At 39.0% G+C, this 21927-nt stretch overlaps 1 protein-coding gene across 1 annotated transcript in view; it reads left to right on the forward strand.

Annotated features, from left to right (window-relative positions):
- Positions 1-11229, forward strand: part of MAMDC2 (MAM domain containing 2) — a 177494-nt gene extending 166265 nt beyond the window's left edge. Inside the window, exons 13-14 of the mRNA XM_005581898.5 lie at positions 10019-10103; positions 10234-11229. Coding sequence (XP_005581955.1) covers positions 10019-10103; positions 10234-10298 — 150 coding nt within the window. The 3' untranslated portion in view covers positions 10299-11229. The remainder of the gene's footprint in view (positions 1-10018; positions 10104-10233) is intronic.
- The last annotated feature ends 10698 nt before the right edge of the window (positions 11230-21927 follow it).

The following is a 21927-nucleotide window of genomic DNA, read 5'->3' on the forward strand; positions in this document are numbered from 1 at the left end:
GAAAATCCTTAGAAGATGTGGTAGAGTTTGAAATTTATCCCAAAAGCGGTAAGAAGTCATCATACAGCTTTAAAGTAATATCTGATTTTGAAGTGATCACTCCAGCTACTATGTGAAAAGTATACTGTAATGGGACAAGGAGACTTTGGGGGCTGCTGCAGTAGTCCTGGCAAAAGGAGTGGTGGCATAGGCTATGCAGCAGAGGTGAGCAGATGTCATCAGAAGCCCACAAGACGTCTTATGTATAGAATGTGGAGTCTGAGGGAAAGGGAGATATCAAGATGACTCCAAAGCTTTTGGCCTAAGCAATTGCTATAATGAATTCAGATATCATTTACTGAGATGAGGAAGACTTGAGACAGAGCAGACCTGGAGTAAGGACAGTGTGTGCAGGAAGAAAATTAATAGACTCCTGGGGGGAAATGTTAAGTTTTTTATGTCTATTAGAAATCCAAATGGGTATAAGTAAATAATAGGATATGAGATGAGTTCAGGGAAGAGAACAGAGTTAGGGAAGTAAATGTGTACAGCATCAATGGGAGTGGGCAGGTAGAGATGTTATTTAGAGTGTGGTAGTACTGCTGCCATTTGAGATTGATCCTTTGGGGATAGTATGTGGGTGGCCTCCTGAAGGCATTCCACTCATTAGATTATCCCTATGGGAAAAAGAAATGCATCAAATGGCAAATTTTTAATCATGCTCCCTCCTAAGGGATTTATTAGTGCTAAGCAGAAACTGACTCACTATTGATCAAAAGCACAAAATCATTCTATTTCCTTTGGATTCCTTGATTGCCACTCCTCCCCCACTTTCATGATTTTTCCTCCTTGATTTCTTAGATTTTGATGCCATTGAAATAAAGTGTTATACAAATTCCCAGCTTACTGAAATATTTACATCCGTCATATTATTAATTATACTGCCTAACAGTTACTAGGAATTTCTATGCACTGCATACTCAGCTAAGACTCAAGTTGGCCAGGTGTGGTGGCTCACACCTATAATCCCAGCACTTTGGGAGGCTGAAGTGGGGGGATTTCTTGAGCCCAGGAGTTTGAGACCAGCCTGGGCAGCATGGCAAAACCCTGTGTCCTCTAAAAATACAAAAATTAGCCAGGTGTGGTGGTGCATGCCTATAGCCCCAGCTACTTGGGCGCCTGAGGCAGGAGGATCACTTGAGCCCAGGAGGCAGAGGTTGCAGTGAGTTGAGATCCCACCACTGCACTCCAGTCTGAGAGCAAGACTCTGTCTCAAAAAAAAAAAAAAAAAAAAAAAAAAAAGGCTCAGGTCTCCACAATTTCCAGTTTATGATGCCCATAGTAATTTTTTCTTGGTGCCCCAAGACCAAAAGAAACACCTAACAGTTTCATATATTATTTGGATTCAAAAAACTTCAGTATTTATGTTCTAACAACTTAGTAGCCTTTTGAAAAAAATACTTAAAATAAAAATATTTTATCTAATTCTTAACCAAAATTATGTACTAATAGAATGTATATACCTGTTGGGCACAAACTTCCCAACTTGGAATCAGATTGGATACACTACCCTTATTTTATGTTCCACATTGATTTCTACACAATGCTTGCTTTTAATTGCAGCAGCTACCAAAAAACTCAGCTCAATGAAGACATATTATCAAAAGGAATATAGGTCAATCCCATGTTAAAACTTTGACCTTGAGCTAGCAGTTCACATGGTGTCTGCTAAGTATTGAATACTGCCTTGTTTCCCTTAAAATTTCAAACTATCTACAGCACCCCGTGAATGTACTTGGGCACCCTGGGGTACCTCAGCACACACTTTGGGAACCAAGGACATATATTATCTTATTTAATCCTACCTTTGTTATGTTTATTATCTAAATAAACAAGTATTTGTTCAGTAGCTATTTGATTTGGATAGATTTGGTTAGTCTTAAAGTGCAAAGATAAGTCGGCTTAATCCTATTGTCAATGTAGAAAAAGAAGAGGTATTCCTACATATTTATAATACAAGGGGGAAATCATAGTACTATAAAATGGTGATCACTACTGTACTAAGACAATTCAGAGGAGAAAGTTGTATAAAATCAAGTGTTTGGCCAAATCATAGACTATTCAGAATATAATTCCTTCAGGTAATTTTGTTTATTATTCTTTTCATTACAGACTTGAAGGCCAAAAAAACCAGATTTTATTGTTGTTCAGAGAACCAAAAGTCTTATTATCTGCACTCCTATCTAGATGTGTTAGGACATTTTTTTCCCTCTTCTTGCCATTTATTTGGATTCTCATTTAGGGTTGTGTATTAATCAGGATTCTCCAGAGAAACCGAACCAATAGAGGAGAGAGAAACAGAGAGACAGACACAGAAGGTGAGAGAGACAGAGAGAGAGAGATGAAAGGGGATGTATTAAGGAAATTGGTTCATATAATTATGAAGGCTGAGATGTCCCATAATATGCTACATATAAGCTGGAGAACCAGGAAAGCTGGTACCATAGCTCAGTCCAAATCCCAAGGCCTGAGAACTAGAGAAGCCGATGGTATAACTATTAGTCTGTAACCAAAGGCCTGAGAACTAGGGTGCCACTGGAATTCCAGTGTCTGAAGTTCCAGAAGTCTGAAGACTGAAGAACTTCTGAAGAGTTCTGATGTCCAAGGGCAGAAGCAGACGGGTGTCCCAGTTACAGAAGAGAGAGAAAACTTGCTTCTCCTCTGCCTTTTTGTTCTATCTGCATCCTCAAGCAATCTGATAGTCCCCACTCACACTGGGTGAAGACAGATCTTCCTTTCTCAGTCCACCAATTCGAACGCCAATCTCTTTCAGAAACACCCTCACATACATACTGAGAAATAATACTTTACCAGCGATGTGGGTATCCCTTAACCCAGTCAAGTTGACACCTAAAATACACCATCACAAGTTGGACCTTAGAATTTTTATAAACAGGGAGGTGTGCCCAAGATGGCCAAATAGGAACAGCTCCAGCCTCCAGCTCCCAGCAGGGGCGACACAGAAGACGGGTGATTTCTGCAATTTCAACTGAGGTACTGGGTTCATCTCACTGGGTCGTGTCAGACAGTTGGCTCTGGTCCGCAGGTGCAGCCTGACCAGCAAGAGCTGAAGGAGGGCGAGACCTGGGAAGTGCAAGGGGGAAGGGAATTCCTTTTGCTAGCCAAAGGAAATTGAGACACACAACACCTGGAAATTCGGGTAACTCCCATCCTAATACTGCGCTTTACCAAGGGTCTTAGCAAACGGCACATCAGGAGATTATATCCCACACCTGGCCTAGCAGGTCCCACGCCCACGGAGCCTCCCTCATTGCTAGCACAGCAGTCTGAGATCTAACTGCAAGGTGGCAGCAAGGCTGGGGGAGGGGCGCCTGCCATTGCTGAGGCTAAAGTAGGTAAACAAAGCTCCCGGGAAGCTTGAATTGGGTGGAGCCCACTACAGCTCAAGGAGGCTGGCCAGCCTCTGTAGACTCCTCTTCTGGGGACAGGTCATAGGTAAACAAAAAGCAGCAGAAACCTCAGCAGAGGTAAACGTCCCTGTCTGACAGCTTTGAAGAGAGCAGTGGATCTCCCAGCACGGAAGTTGAGATCTGAAAATGGACAGACTGCCTGCTCAAGTGGGTCCCTGATCCCTGAGTAGCCTAACTGGGAGATATTCCCCCACTAGGTGCAGACTGACACCTCACACCTCACACGACAGTGTACACCCCTGAGACGAAGCTTCCAGAGCAAGAATCAGACAGCAACACTTGCTGTTCAGCAATATTCTATCTTCTGCAGCCTCTGCTGCTGATACCCAGGCAAACAGGGTCTAGAGTGGACCTCAAGCAAACTCCAACAGACCTACAGCAGAGGGTCCTGCTTGTTAGAAGGAAAACTAACAAACAGAAAGGACATCCACACCAAAACCCCATCAGTACGTCACCATCATCAAAGACCATAGGCAGATAAAACCACAAGGATGGGGAAAAAGCAGTGCAGAAAAGCTGGAAATTCAAAAAATTAGAGCGCAATTCCCCTCCAAAGGAACGCAGCTCATCACCAGCAACGGAACAAAGCTGGACGAAGAATGACTTTGATGAGCTGAGAGAAGGCGGCTTCAGTCGATCAAACGTCTCAGAGCTAAAGAAGGAACTACGTAACCAGTGCAAAGGAACTACGTAACCAGTGCAAAGGAACTAAAAAGCTTGAAAAAAGATTTGACGAATGGCTAACTAGAATAATCAATGTAGAGAAGTCCTTAAAAGAACCAATAGAGATGAAAACCATAATGCAAGAACTACGTGACAAATGCACAAGCTTCAGTAACCAACTCGATCATCTGAAAGAAAGACTATCAGCGACTGACTTTCAAATGAATGAAATGAAGCGAGAAGAGAAGTGTGGAGAAAAAAAGAGTAAAAAGAAATGAACAAAGCCTCCAAGAAAAACAGGATTATGTGAAAAGACCAAATCTACATCTGATTGGTGTGCCTGAAAGTGACGGGGAAAATGGAACCAAGATGGAAAACACTCTGCAAGATATCATCCAGGAGAACTTCCTCAACCTAGTAAGGCAGGACAACATTCAAATTCAGGAAATACAGAGAACACCACAAAGATACTCCTCAAGAAGAGCAACTCCAAGACACATAATTGTCAGATTCAACAAAGTAGAAATGAAGGAAAAAATGTTAAGGGCAGCCAGAGAGAAACGTCGGGTTACACACAAAGGGGAAGCCCATCAGACTAACAGCAGATCTCTCGGCAGAAACTCTCCAAGCCAGAGGAGAGTGGGGGCCGATATTCAACATTCTTAAAGAAAAGAATTTTCAACCCAGAATTTCATATCCAGCCAAACTACGTTTCATAAGTGAAGGAGAAATAAAATCCTTCACAGACAAGCAAATGCTTAGAGATTGTCACCACAAGGCCTGCCCTATAAGAGATCTTGAAGGAAGCACTAAACATGGAAAGGAACAACAGGTACCAGCCATTGCAAAAACATGTCAAAATGTAAAGTCCATCGATGCTAGGAAGAAACGACATCAACTAGTGAGCAAAATAACCAGCTAATATCATAATGACAGGATCAAGTTCACACATAAAAATATTAACCTTAAATGTAAATGGACTAAATGGTCCAATTAAAAGACACAGACTGGCAAATTGGATAAAGAGTCAAGACCCATCAGTTTGCTGTGTTCAGGAGACCCATCTCACATGCAGAGACACACACAGGTTCAAAATAAAGGGATGGAGGAAGATCTACCAAACAAATGGAAAACAAAAAAAAGCAGGGATTGCAATCCTAGTCTCTGATAAAACAGACTTTAAATCATCAAAGATCAAAACAGACAAAGAAGGCCATTACATAATGGTAAAGGGATCAATTCATCAGGAAGAGCTAACTATCCTAAATATATATGCACCCAATACAGGAGCACCCAGATTCATAAAGCAAGTCCTTAGAGACTTACAAAGAGACTTAGACTCCCATACAATATGGGAGACTTTAACATCCCACTATCAACATTAGACAGATCAACAAGACAGAAAGTCAACAAGGACATCCAGGAATTGAATTCAACTCTGCACCAAGTGGACCTAATAAACATCTACAGAACTCTCCACCCCAAATCAACGGAATATACATTCTTCTCAGCACCACATCACGCTTATTCCAAAATTGACCACATAGTTGGAAGTAAAGCACTCCTCAGCAAATGTAAAAGAACAGGAATTATAACAAACTGTTTCTCAGACCACAGTGCAATCAAACTAGAACTCAGGACTAAGAAACTCAATCAAAACCACTCAACTACATGGAAACTCAACAACCTGCTCCTGAATGACTACTGGGTACATAACGAAATGAAGGCAGAAATAAAGATGTTCTTTGAAACCAATGAGAACAAAGATACAACATACCAGAATCTCTGGGACACATTTAAAGCAGTGTGTAGAGGGAAATTTATAGCACTAAATCAAGAGAAAGCAGGAAAGATCTAAAATTGACACCCTAACATCACAATTACAAGAACTAGAGAAGCAAAAGAAAACACATTTAAAACCTAGCAGAAGGCAAGAAATAACTAAGATCAGAGCAGAACTGAAGGAGACAGACAAACAAAAAACCATCCAAAAAATCAATGACTCCAGGAGCTGGTTTTTTGAAAAGATCAACAAAATTGATAGACTGCTAGCAAGACTAATAAAGAAGAAAAGAGAGCAGAATCAAATAGACGCAATAAAAAATGATAAAGGGGATATCACCACTGACCCCACAGAAATACAAACTACCATCAGAGAATACTATAAACACCTCTACGCAAATAAACTAGAAAACCTAGAAGAAATGGATAATTTCCTGGACACTTACACTCTCCCAAGACTAAACCAGGAAGAAGTTGAATCCCTGAATAGACCAATAGCAGGCTCTGAAATTGAGGCAACAGTTAATAGCCTACCAACCAAAAAAAGTCCAGGACCAGATGGATTCACAGCCGAATTCTACCAGAGGAGGAGTTGGTACCATTCCTTCTGAAACTATTCCAATCAACAGAAAAAGAGGGAATCCTCCCTAACTCATTTTATGAGGCCAACATCATCCTGATACCAAAGTCTGACAGAGGTACAACAAAAAAGCATTTTAGACCAATATCCCTGATGAACATCGATGCAAAAATCCTCAATAAAATACTGGCAAACCGAATCCAGTAGCACATCAAAAAGCTTATCCACCATGATTAAGTGGGCTTCATCCCTGGGATGCAAGGCTGGTTCAACATATGCAAATCAATAAACGTAATCCAGCATATAAACAGAACCAAAGACAAAAACCAAATGATTATCTCAATAGATGCAGAAAAGGTCTTTGACAAAATTCAACAGCACTTCATGCTAAAAACTCTTAATAAATTCGGTATTGATGGAACATATCTCAAGATAATAAGACTATTTATGACAAACCCACAGCCAATATCATACTGAATGGGCAAAAACTGGAAGCATTCCTTTTGAAAACTGGCACAAGACAGGGATGCCCTCTCTCACCACTCCTATTCAACATACTGTTGGAAGTCCTGGCTAGGGCAATCAGACAAGAGAAAGAAATAAAGGGTATTCAGTTAGGAAAAGAAGTCAAATTGTCCCTGTTTGCAGATGACATGATTGTATATTTAGAAAACGCCATTGTCTCAGCCCCAAATCTCCTTAAGCTGATAAGCAACTTCAGCAAAGTCTCAGGATACAAAATAAATGTGCAAAAATCACAAGCATTCTTATCCACCAGTAACACACAAACAGAGAGCCAAATCATGAATGAACTCCCATTCACAATAGCTTCAAAGAGAATAAAATACCTAGGAATCCAACTTACAAGGGATGTAAAGGACCTCTTCAAGGAGAACCACAAACCACTGCTCAGTGAAATCAAAGAGAACACAAACAAATGGAAGAACATACCATGCTCATGGGTAGGAAGAATCAATATTGTGAAAATGGCCATACTGCCCAAGGTAATTTATAGATTCAATGCCAACGCCATCAAGCTACCAATGAGTTTCTTCACAGAATTGGAAAAAACTGCTTTAAAGTTCATATGGAACCAAAAAAGTCCCCGCATTGCCAAGACAATCCTAAGCCAAAAGAACAAAGCTGGAGGCATCATGCTACCTGACTTCAAACTATACTACAAGTCTACAGTAACCAAAACAGCATGGTACTGGTACCAAAGCAGAGATATAGACCAATGGAACAGAACAGAGCCCTCAGAAATAATATCGCACATCTACAACCATCTGAATTTTGACAAACCTGACAAAAACAAGAAATGGGGGAAGGATTCCCTATTTAATAAATGGTGCTGGGAAAATTGGCTAGCCATAAGTAGAAAGCTGAAACTGGATGCTTTCCTTACTCCTTATACAAAAATTAATTCAAGATGGATTAGAGACTTAAATGTTAGACCTAAAACCATAAAAACCCTAGAAGAAAACCTAGGTAATACCATTCAGGACATAGGCATGGGCAAGGACTTCATGTCTAAAACACCAAAAGCAACAGCCACAAAAGCCAAAATTGACAAATGGGATCTAATTAAACTAAAGAGCTTCTGCATAGCAAAAGAAACCACCATCAGAGTGAACAGGCAACCTACAGAATGGGAGAAAATTTTTGCAATCTACCTATCTGACAAAGGGCTAATATCCAGAACCTATAAAGAAGTCAAACAAATTTCCAAGAAAAAAACAAACACCACCATCAAAAAGTGGGCAAAGGATATGAACAGACACTTCTCAAAAGAAGACATTCATACAGCCAACAGACACATGAAAAAATACTTGTCATCACTTGCCATCAGAGAAATGCAAATCAAAACCACAATGAGATACCATCTCACACCAGTTAGAATGGCAATCATTAAAAAATCAGGAAACAACAGGTGCTGGAGAGGATGTGGAGAAATAGGAACACTTTTACACTGTTGGTGGAACTGTAAACTAGTTCAACCATTGTGGAACACAGTGTGGCGATTCCTCAAGGATCTAGAACTAGAAATACCATTTAACCCAGCCATCCCATTACTGGGGATATACCCAAAGGATTATAAGTCATGCTGCTATAAAGACACATGCACATGTATGTTTATTGTGGCACTATTCACAATAGCAAAGCCTTGGAATCAACCCAAATGTCCATCAGTGACAGACTGGATTAAGAAAATGTGGCACATATACACCATGGAATACTATGCAGCCATAAAAAAGGATGAGTTCGTGTCCTTTGCAGGGACATGGATGCAGCTGGAAACCATCATTCTCAGCAAACTATCACAAGAACAGAAAACCAAATACCGCAAGTTCTCACTCATAGGTGAGAACTGAACAATGAGATCACTTGGACACAGGAAGTGGAACATCACACACTGAGTCCTATTGTGGGGGCGGGGGGAGGGATAGCATTAGGAGATATACCTAATGTAAATGATGAGTTAATGGGTGCAGCACACCAACATGGCATATGTATGCATATGTAACAAACCTGCACGTTGTGCACATGTACCCTAGAACTTAAAGTATAATAAAAAAAAAAAAAAGAATTTTTATTAACAGTATTTTGCCACTAGTCTGTCATTAAAGCTTCTTTGAAACATTAATTTCAAGTAACTTTATAAACGTATTAATTAATTTATGTTCTTTGTTTTAATTTTAGGGAGGGTTTAAATAAAATTTATGGGCTTTTAAAAATTTAATTTAAATTATACACTACTCCAAGGAAGACTCATTTGCTTATAAAATGAATAGAGCAAATGCGTCTTCTGAACAACTTTCATTACCCATGGGCCTCCGTGGACCATTCAGTAATTTATTAACCATTGTTGAGACAGCCTTAGAGCTGGTTAAGTAATCTATTTTTCCTACAACCACAATATCTGATCAGTTATTTTCTTCTCAGAATCTAAAGTTATAAAACAGATTCTCTCCTCTGCCTGAGCTGTGTCTTTGATGTTGTGGTATTTAACATAAGTGAACCCTTATCTTTGGTAAACTTCATTATTATACTTTTCTGTTCACACATGGGTATCATCAGTCATATTAAATGTTTCCACCTAGTAGCAGTATCAGACGTAGATTTATGGAGTGCTATGGGAAATTTAAGTTTCTGAGCACCTCACTTTCACAGACCCTTTGTGAGTGCTGGGGGATGCTGGGAGCAGAGTGTTCCAACTGGGAAGAGGAAACCAGGTTACCACCAGGAAGCATTTCTAGGCAAGGATTTCTGGGAAATTGGTAAAGAGATCTCAGAAGACAGGGACCTGAATCTTCAAGGCTTCAGTAATTTATTGTTTCTTTAAATTCCAAATAAATATTATCTTTAATCTCTAGATTTCAATTTGTAATTTGGTATCCTTTTCCTTAAAGGGATCCTCAAGAGCAATCTAAGTTTTCATATCTACAAAGCCTGGATTTGCCCTGACCAGCACTGTATTATCAGGATGATTCTATTTCTAAATTCAAACATATTATTCTTTCAGATTATTTTTGAAGCCATTCGAGGAGTATCGATAAGAAGTGATATCGCCATTGATGACGTTAAATTTCAGGCAGGACCCTGTGGAGGTAATATTTATCCCAATTATATAAGCTTGATTGAAAATGGACTTTGCGATACTGTTTCAAACTACAAGAATACAAATTAAATGTTTTTCTATAATAAATACTGTTATTGTATATTTGTCTTTCCTGACAGAAATGGAAGATACAACTCAACAATCATCAGGACATTCTGAGGACTTAAATGAAATTGAGTATTAAGAAATGATCTGAATTGGATTAACTAGACAAAAATCATACCTCTTCAATCAAAATGAAAACAAAGCAAATGAATACTGGACAGTCTTAACAATTTTATAAGTTATAAAATGACTTTAGAGCACCCTCCTTCATTACTTTTGCAAAAACATACTGACTCAGGGCTTTTTCTTTTTGCATATGACAACTGTTACTAGAAATACAGGCTACTGGTTTTGCATAGATCATTCATCTTAATTTTGGTACCAGTTAAAAATACAAATGTACTATATTGTAGTCATTTTAAAGTACACAAAGGGCACAATCAAAATGAGATGCGCTCATTTAAATCTGCATTCAGTGAATGTATTGGGAGAAAAATAGGTCTTGCGGGTTTCCTTTTGAATTTTAAGTATCGTAAATATTTTTAAAGTAAATAATATGGGGTGTCAGTAATATCTGCAGAATGAATGCAGTCTTTCATGCTAATGAGTTAGTCTGGAAAAATAAAGTCTTCTTTTCTATGTTTTATTCATAGAAATGGAGTATTAATTTTTAATATTTTCACCATATGTGATAACAAAGGATTTTTCATGAATGTCCAAAGGTAAGTCAGTATTAATTAATGATGTATTACAAGGCAATGCTACCTTCTTTATTCCCCCTTTGAACTACCTTTGAAGTCACTATGCGCACATGAATAGAAATTGAACTTTTTTGTAAAGCAAGCTTAAAATGTTTATGTATACATACCCAGCAATTTTTATAAATGTGTTAAACAATTTTACTGATTTTTATAATAAATGTTTTGGTAAGATTTTGAATACTACACATTCAGGCAGATATACTAAACTGCTTTTTATTTACTTATTTAGAAAATTGTATATATATGTTTGTGTATCCTAACAGCTATTATGAAATTATAAAATTACCTAATAAAAATAATTTGAAAATCCTTTCACTAGCAATTAACTCATTTCTATATTATTTGTCTTCATCAGAGTATCTTCACTACATAACTACAGATTCTAATTTGAATCTCTACTCTGCCACAACAAAATGCTTAAGTCTTTTATTAGTGACATAAGCACTCTATACATTAATACAATAATTATTACTTTTTTCTCTTAATTTTCCTTTTCTCCACGGATACAATAATTTTTATAGCATGCTTTATTTCACATAGACAATCTCAATTTTTTATCTCATTAGAATGTAAACTCATATCCTAACAGAGTACAAGATTTCTTGCTGTTTTGTTTACTTTGGTATTCTCAGTACCTAGAAAGTGTCTGGAATAGTAAGTGTGCAACAAAAAAATACTTGAATGAATGTCTTTCCTGCTTCGGTAAGATGGAAATATTTTAGCTCTTTCACAGATAAGGAAACAGTCTCAAAAGAGTGAAGAAATTACTCACGATTTTGTATCTGTTAAACGGAGGAATTTAAGAGTCTGGTCTGATTCAAAGGCTCATACCTCTTAACTACTTTGTGTAGCCAAAAGTCCATTGTTTCCCTGAAGTTGGGAGGGTTTCCCACTCAAGAGTGTCCAAACTCATAAATTAATCTGTTAAGAGCTTTATCTTTCTGAATGCAAAGAAAACAAAAAATTCTCAGCTACACAAGATACATATCCTGAGGTTTATGGAGAAAATAAAATTTTATAATAAAATTTTGCAAATCAAATTCTATTTATGATTAATTGCCTATAGTGAAGGAAATTCCTAAACAGAGCTGAAACATCGGGGAAGGAAGATTTCAAGATGTTGACCTACTCAGCTGCATACTAGGCCAGGCATAATTCCTCCAAAGCACTGTTTTTGTCCAGAGCTACAGTTACATTTGCTGAATTAAGGAGTGAAGATTGTATCTTCAAGACTCAACACAGTATCTGCTACCTAGTAAGGGGGTTATAATATGTAGTGAGTAAATAAAAGTCATTCAACAGCCTCCTTGCTGGTGACATAAATCCATAGTAATAATCACAGCTAACATGTGTTGAATACTATTTTCAGACATTTTTCAAAGAGTCTGTTTCGCTGCCACATCTGTGTTCTTATCCTTACAAGGTCGCCTCCTGAACGTGATAGCTCTCCTACCAGCTCCATCCTCAATGTCAATTTACACTCTAGGCAAAGATTCTAAGTTTCCCTCTTTCAAGAGGATTTATTGGCTACCAAAATTGCTTCTAAGGTTGCTAAACCAGGAATCCTACTAGAGATGCCAACTTTGGAAATTGGGGGAAAAGAGGTGGGGGTTGGGGTACCAGATATTGGCTTGGGGCAGAAAAGGAGGTAATTATTACCAGTTGTTGCTGAGAAACAACCTGAAGTTAATCTAAGAGAAAAAAAGGAGGTGGATAGTGAGCTGCTTAACTCACCTTTCCTCATTTATGCTCCTTTGACAAAATTCAATTGTTTGATGCTTCTTTTCCCTTTCCAGGTTGCCCTTGGCATTCATTTCAACTATATTTCACCTTCGTTTTAACTATATTTCACCTGGATGAATACATGGAAAGGATAGTAAGCACAGTATAGGTTTCTCAGATTTAGAAATGCCCAGGGAGAAGAAATGCTAGCTAATAGATACTGCTTAACAATTTAAGCCCAGTGTTGGCTTTTATTCCAATTCTCAGCAGCACCTAAACATACAAGTGCTTCAAATGGAAATTGCTTTCTCACACAGATTGCCTTCTCTTCTATAATTTCCTGTCTAGGATGGAGATTATTTGTGTATAGAAGGGAGTGAAGAACTGAATACTGAGAAAATAGTGCCTGTGATGCAGGGTTTGGTTTAATATGGAGGAAGAAAAGGTTCAACAAAGATTTCTAGAGAACTCTATGCTCCAGGCATTGTACTGAGCATGGAGGTTACAAAAATGCCCACAGATTAGTGAGGAAGAGAGAGAGATAAACCAGTAAACACTGTTTGGAGTGCTAAATACAAAATGGCCATAAGCCCAGGGTGCTATGGGAGGGCCTCCGGGGGGCATCTGACCTGGCAGGGCAGAGGCAGCCTCCTGGCTGCAGTCTGGAGAGAGCAGTGGAAACCAACAGCACCCACTTGCACAGTGTCCCTGATGCCTTCATGTCTTCTTTCACACTCTGAAGGCTAAGACCTGGGCTCTGTGACTTCTTGGTCTCATGCCAGGGCAATGTTTCCTTGTGTGATTTAACCAGAACTGGGGGAAAAAAAAAAAAAAACACAAACACAAAAAACTGAGTTTCTGTAACTAATAATTTTAATGACACTGGATTTTCAACATATGGATTACTATAGAGAGGTAATACAGCACAGTGATTAAGGACACTGCTTCTGGATTTACACTGTCCTTTTAAATCTCGGGTCTGCCACTTACAAGCTATGTGACTGAAGGCAAGTCACTTACACCCACTCCCACTCCTTTTCTTAGTCTGCAAAATGGGGCAAAGACTTATTCCTGCTTCTTAGGGTTGCTGCAAAGATTAAATGAGAATAATATGAGCACCTATAACAGTCTCAGACACACACAAGCCATTCTAGTTTATAAGGTTTCAGTGAAATTTCAGATAAATCATGGTGATTTTTATGTATTCTTTTTCTGTGAAGGAATTGTGAGTTTATAGTGCCATCTTAAGGATAAAACAAACATATAATCTTGCCATTTTATCATCTTTTTCTTTATTACTCACAGTACAACTCATTTTGACTAGTAGCTGGGTAATGCTCTCCCCTGTGTTCTTCCCACTCCACTTGCCCCTAGTAAAATCCCACTTACCCCTAGCAAAATGTATCATTGCTAAACCTAACTTCTTGTTTATCTCCTCAAGAATGCTTGCTTACTCAGTTTTGTATCCCCACTGCCTAGCATACTCAAAAGATTTCTGGATTAAATAAACAAATGCTTAGTAAAAGCATTTCATTTAGTACAAACATGCATTTGGGTTTCAAAAATCACAAGGAATATAATGGTGCTCTTTGATCCATTACAATTTCATTGGTCATTTTAATATATTTGTCTGGACATTACTCTCCCCAGATAATCCAAGCCTCTAACATTTCATAAATGAACCTGGCTGCACCGTGTATATTTAAAAATACGTGGTGAATTCAAACCCAAATCAAAAGTTCCATTGACTATAAAAAAAATATGGCAAGAAAGGGTGGGGGGGAAATGGAAAACAGATACGTAAAGGCAGGTGAGTGAAACATCACAATGTATACCTACTGATATCATATAAACATATTGCTTATTCAAAAAATAAACATGGCAAGATATATATGCTTGAGAACATGAAGGTATTCTATGTGGCAAAATGAATTATCTCAACGCTGCCCCATTCCCCCATACACATGTGTACACATACACAAGACAAAACATTTAAAAATTCTTGGTGAAATTTGACGACCTTTATTGTAAATGAATACCTAAGCTGGTAAGAAAGTAAGGGAAATGTCCAGCTACCCTCTGAAACCCCTCCTCTGCTTTGAAAAAGAGAACTGAAAAGCAGAGATATAAGTACACAAGCTGACGCTATAGCTACCTGGAGGGAGGTTGTCAGTCTTGGTAATCTGGGGGCTTAGGCTCTTAAACCATAAAGGGATCAGGAAAGAGCCTGCCAAGGGGTGGGGAGGATAGAACAGAGACTTCATAAATAAATCCAAGACTCTTGAAGAGCTACATTTTTACTAAAAGGGTAAATCCAGACAATAAAATAAAAATAAAAATCTTCCTTCAGCACAGGGAGATTGTTAGGATGCCAACTCTTCTCCATTTAGACAGTGGCGTGGGGTATAGGAGTTCTTCCTTGAGAATTCCTAATTATATCACACAAATTTAGAGTGCAAACTTACCCTGCCCTCATGATCTGGGAATCCACAAGCTCGAAGTTTAACGTGAGAATATGTCCCTGGCTAGTGATATTCTTGGGGCACCTGGCTGAAATTAATATAAAATTCTTTAGGGGGCCGTGCACTCAACCTAGGCTGTGCACAGTTCACACATATAAAACTGCACTGAAGAAAGACTCACAGTCCAAAACTACAGAACATTTAGTGAAAGAATCCACTAACAGCAAAAATGAGCTGTCAAGAAACGAAGAATTATATACCCAAGACTTCATAAGATGAAAATTGTTAGTAGACACTTTAAAATAAGTATTTTTTAAATGATTAGAGAAAAATATATAACAAAGGCAATACTCTATGAAAATGCAGGTAGTTTTTGTTTTCATGTTTTTTTTTTTTTTTTTTTTTGAGAGAGAGTCTTACTATGTTGCCCAGACTGGAGTACAGTGGCTATCCATGGGCACGATCATGGTGCACTATAGCCTGAAACTCTGGGCTTACATGATCCTCCTGCCTCAGCCTTTCAAGTCGCTGGGACTATAGGCACATGCCACTGCACCCAGCAAATCTACCCAGCAGGTGGATTTTTTAAAAACTGAATAGAACTTCTACATATAATAAATAATAGTCATAAAATTAAAAATTCAGTGTGAAAGGCAAACAAGCAATTAGGCATATCTAATAGAAAGAGAATGATGAACTGGAATACAAGGTAATAAAGCAGACTACAGCACAGAGAGATCAAGAAATGGAAAATATGAAGAATAGGAATGAGAGTCAATGTATTGAAATCAGTGACAGAAAAAGAGTGGGGGAGAGGTAATGCTCAAAGGGAGAATATTTGAGACTGTTGCAGAATTGATTATAGATAAAAATGTTCAAAATCATGAAGTTCAGTAAATTCTGAGCAATATAAAAAATAAATCTATACCTAAACACATTACGAAATTATGGAATACCAAAATCAAAGAAAAAAATGCAACCAAAATGAAAAGACAGATGAACCTCAAAGGAATGAAAATCAAACAAAATCTAACCCATCAATAATGAAGCAAGTGAGAAGACAGGGAAATAAGAGCTTTAAAATGTTGAGAGGAAATAATCTTCAACCAGAATGAGGACAAAATAATGTCATTTTCAGATAAGAAAGAAATCATGGTATTTTTGCTGGCAAGGTGGCCGAACAGGAACAGCTCCGGTCTGCAGCTCCCACTGAGATCCATGCAGAAGGCAGGTAATTTCTGCATTTCCAACTTACGTACCTGAGTCATTTCACTGGGACTGGTTGGACAGTGGGTGCAGTCCAAGCTGGGGGAACAGAAGCAGGATGGGGTGTCACCTCACCAGCAAAGTGCAAGGGGTTGGGGAACTCCCTCTCCTAGCCAAGGAAAGCCATTAGGGACTGTACCATGCACTCAGGCCCAGACACTGTGCTTTTCCCATGTTCTTCACAACCTGCAGACCAGGAGATTCCCTCCAGTGCCTACACCCTATACCACCAGGGCCCTGAGTTTACAGCACAAAACTGGTGGCCATTTGGGCAGACACCGAGCTAGCCACAGGAGATTTTTTCTAATACCCCCAGTGGTGCCTGGAATGCCAGCGAGACACAACTGTTCACTCCCCTGGAAAGGGGGCTGAAGCCAGGGAGCCAAGTGGTCTGGCTCAGCAGGTTCCACCCTCACGGAGCCCAGCAAGCTGAGATCCACTAGCTTGAAATTCTTGTGCCAGCACAGCAGTATGAGCTCGACCTGGGATGCTCCAGCTTGTTGGGGGTAAGGGCATCCACCATTGCTGAGGCTTAGGCAGGCAGTTTTACCTTCACAGTGTAAACAAAGTCGCCCAGAAGTCTGAACTGGGCGGAGCCCACCGCAGCTCAGCAAGGCCACTGCAGCCAGACTGCCTCTCTAGATTCCCTCCTCTCTGAGCAGGGCATCTCTGAAAAAAAGGCAGCAGCCCCAGTCTTATAGATAAAACCCCCCACTTATAGATAAAACCCCCACCTCCCTGGGACAAAGCACGTTGGAGAAGGGGTGGTTGTGAGTGCAGCTTCAGCAGACTAAAATGTCCCTACCTGCAAGCTCTGAAGAGAGCAGCAGATCTACCAGCATAGCGTTCAAGCTCTGATAAGGGACAGCCTGCCTTCTCAAGTGGGTCCATGACCCCCATGTATCCTGACTGGGAGACACCTCCCAGTAGGGGCCAACAGACACCTCATACAGGAAAGCTCTGGCTGGCATCCAGCAGGTGCCCCTCTGGGAGGAAGCTTCCAGAGGAAAGAACAGGCAGCAATCTTTGCTGTTCTGCAGCCACCGCTGGTGATACCCAAGCAAACAGGTTCTGAGTAGAACTCCAGCAAACTCCAGCATACCTGCAGCAGAGGGGACTGGCTGTTAAAAGGAAAACTAACAAACACAGAGGAATAGTATCAACATCAACAAAAAAGACATCCACTCAGAGACCCCATCTGAAGGTCACCAACTTCAAAGATCAAAGGTAGATAAATCTATGAAGATGGGGAGAAACCAATACAAAAAGGCTGAAAATTCCAAAAACCAGAACATCTCTTCTCCTCCAAAGGATCACAATTCCTCGCCAGCAAGGGAACAAAACTGGATGGAGAATGAGTTTGACGAGTTGACAGAAGTAGGCTTCAGAAGGTGGGTAATAACAAACTCTACCGAGCTAAAGGAGGATATTCTAACCCAATGCATGGAAGATAAGAACCTTGAGAAAAGGTTAGACAAACTGCTAACCAGAATAACCAGTTTAGAGAAGAACATAAATGACCTGATGGAGCTGAAAAACACAGGACGAGAACTTTGTGAAGCCCAATCGATCAAGTGGAAGAAAGGATATCAGAGATTGAAGATCAACTCAATGAAATAAAGTGAGAAGACAAGATTAGAGAAAAAAGACTGAAAAGAAACGAACAAAGCCCCAAGAAATATGGGACTCTGAAAAGACCAAATCTACGTTTGATTGGTGTACCTGAAAGTGACAAGGAAAATGGAACCAAGATAGAAAACACTCTTCAGCATATTACCCAGGAAAACGTCCCCAACCTAGCAAGACAGGCCAACATTCAAATTCAGAAAATACAGAGAACACCACAAAGATACTCCTCGAGACGAGAAACCCCAAGACACATAATCATCACATTTTCCAAGGTTGAAATGAAGGAAAAAATGTTAAGGGCAGCCAGAGAGAAACATCAGGTTACCCACAATGGGAAGTCCATCAGACTAACAGTTGATCTCTCAGCAGAAACCCTACAAGCCAGAAGAGAGTGGGGGCCAATATTCAACATTCTTAAAGAAAAGAATTTTCAACCCAGAATTTCATATCCAGCCAAACCAAGCTTCATAAGCAAAGGAGAATTAAAATCCTTTACAGACAAGCAAATGCTGAGTGATTTTGTCACCACCAGGCCTGCCTTACAACAGCTCCTGAAGAAAGCACTAAACATGGAAAGAAACAATCGGTACCAGCCACTGCCAAACCATGCCACATTGTAAAGACCATCAATGCTATGAAGAAACTGCATCAACTAATAAGCAAAATAACCAGCTAGCATCATAATGACAGAATCAAATTCACACATAACAATATTAGCAGGCTAAACACCCCAGTTAAAACACACAGACTGGCAAATTGGATAAAGAATCAAGACCCATCAGTGCGCTGTATTCAGGAGACCCATCTCACGTGCAAAGACACACATACGCTAAAAATGAAGGGATGGAGATTCACCAAGCAAATGGAAAGCAAAACAAAAACAAAAACAAAAAACAAAACAAAAAAAGCAAGGACTGCAATCTGAATCTCTTATAAAACAGACCTTAAACCAACGAAGATCAAAACAGACGAAGAAGGGGATTACATATGGTAAAGGAATCAATTCAACAAGAGGAGCTAACTATCCTAAATATATATGCACCCAATAGAGGAGCACCCAGATTTATAAAACAGGTTCTTAAAGACCTACAAAGAGACTTAGACTCCCACCTAATAATAGTGGGAGACTTTAACACACCACTGTTAATATTAGACAGATCAATGAGTCAGAAAATTAACAAGGATATCCAGGACTTGAACTCAGCTATGGACCAAGCAGACCTAATAGACAACTACAAAATTCTCCAACCCAAATCAACAGAATATACATTCTTCTCAGCACCACATGGCACTTATTCTGAGACTGACCACATGATTGAAAGTAAAACACTCCTCAGCAAATACAAAAGAACAGAAATGACAACAAACTGTCTCTCATACCACAATGCAATCAAATTAGAACTCAGGATTAAGAAACTCACTCAAAACCACACAACCACAGGGAAACTGAACAACTTGCTCCTGAATGACTAATGGATAAATAATGAAATGAAGACAGACATAAAGATGTTCTTTGAAACCAATGAGAACAAAGACACCACATACCAGAATCTCTGGGACACATTTAAAACAGTGTGCAGAGGGAAATTTATAGCACTGAATGTCCACAAGAGAAAGAAGGAAAGATCTAAAATTGACACCCTAACATCACAATTAAAAGAACTAGAGAAGCAAGAGCAAACAAATTCAAAAGCTACGAGAAGACAAGAAATAACTAGTATCAGAACAGAACTGAAAGAGATAGAGATACAAAAACCCTTCAAAAAAATCAATGAATCCAGGAGCTGATTTTTTTAAAAAAAGATCAACAAAATAGGCCACTTTTTAAAAGATCAACAAAATAGATCACTAGCCAGAAAAATAAAGAAAAAAAGACAGAAGAATCAAATAGATGTAATAAAAAATGATAAAGGGGTATCACCACCAATCCCACAGAAATACAAATTGTCATCACAGAATACTATAAACACCTCTATGCAAATAAACTATAAAATCTAGAAGAAATGGGTAAATTCCTGGACACATACACCCTCCAAAGACTAAACCAAGAAGAAGTCGAATCCCTGAATAGACCAATAACAAATTCTGAAATTGAGGCAGCAATCAATAGCCTACCAACCAAAACAAGCCCAGAACCAGATGGATTTACAGGCGATTTCTACCAGAGGTACAAAGAGGAGCTGGTACCATTCCTTCTGAAACTATTCCAAACAAGGGAATAAGAGGGAATCCTCCCTAACTCATTTTATGAGGCCATCATCCTGATACCAAAACCTTGCAGAGACACAACAAAAAAAGAAAATTTCAGGTCAAAATCCCTGATGAACATCAGTGCTAAAATCCTCCATAAAATACTGGCAAACTGAATCCAGCAGCACATCAAAAAGCTTATCCACCACAATCAACTCGGCTCCATCCCTGGGATGCAAGTCTGGTTCAACATACGCAAATCAATAAACGTAATCCATCACATAAACAGAACCAATGACAAAAACCACATGATTATCTCAATAGATGCAGAAAAGGCCTTCAATAATATTCAACACCCCTTCATGCTTAAAACTCTCAATAAACTAGGCATTCATGGAACATATCTCAAAATCATAAGAGCTATTTATTACAAACCCAAGGCCATCATGCTGAATGGGCAGAAACTGGAAGCACTCCCTTTGAAAACCGGCACAAGACAAGGATGCCCTCCCTCACCATTCCTATTCAACATAGTTTTGGAAGTTCTGGCCAGGGAAATCAGGCAAGAGAAATTATTCAATAAAGAGTATTCAATTAGGAAAAGAGGAAGTCAAATTGTCCCTGTTTGCAGATGACATGATTGTATATTTAGAAAACCCCATCGTCTCAGCCCCAAATCTCCTTAAACTGATAAACAACTTCAGCAAAGTCTCAGGATACAAAATCACTGTGCAAAAATCACAAGGATTCCTATACACTAATAACAGATAGAGTCAAATCATGAGTGAACTCCCATTCACAATTGCTACAAAGAGAATAAAGTACCTAGGAATACAACTTACAAGGGATGTGAAGGACCTCTTCAAGGAGAACTGTAAACCACTGCTCAAGAAAATAAGAGAGGACACAAACAAATGGAAAAACATTGCATGCTCATGGATAGGAATAATCAATACTGTGAAAATGATCATACTGCTCAAAAGTAATTTATGGATTCAATGTTATCCCCATCAAGCTACCATTAACTTTCTTCACAAAATTGGAAAAAACTACTTTAAAGTTCATATGGAATGAAAAAAGAGCCCACATAGCCAAGACAATCCTAAATGAAAAGAACAAAGCTGGAGGCATCACACTACCTGACTTCAAACTCTACTACAAGGCTACAGCAATAAAAACAGCATGGTACTGGTACCAAAATAGATGTATAGACCAATGGAACAGAACAGAGGCCTCAGAAATAATGCCACATATCTACAATCATCTGATCTTTGACAAACCTGAGAAAAACAAGCAATGGGGAAAGGATTCCCTATTTAATGTGTTGGGAAAACTGGCTAGCCATATTTCGCAGAAAGCCAAAACTGGATCCCTTCCTTACACCTTACACAAAAATTAACTTAAGATGGATTCAAGAGTTAAATGTAAGACCTAAAACCATAAAAACCCTAAAAGAAAACTTAGGCGATAACATTCAGGACATATGCATGGGCAAAGACTTCATTACTAAAACACCAAAAGCAACACAGTAAAAGCCAAAATTGACAAATGGGATCTAATTAAACTAAAGAACTTCTGCACAGCAAAAGAAACTGTCATCAGAATGAACTGGCAACCTACAGAATGGGAGAAAATTTTTGCAATCTATCCATCTGACAAAGGGCTAATATCCAGAATCTACAAAGAACAAATTTACAAGAAAAAAAAACTCCATCAGAAAGTGGGTGAAAGATATGAA

This window comes from Macaca fascicularis, chromosome 15 (genome assembly GCF_037993035.2).
Source record: "Macaca fascicularis isolate 582-1 chromosome 15, T2T-MFA8v1.1".
In the NCBI taxonomy this organism is placed as follows: Eukaryota; Metazoa; Chordata; class Mammalia; order Primates; family Cercopithecidae; genus Macaca; species Macaca fascicularis.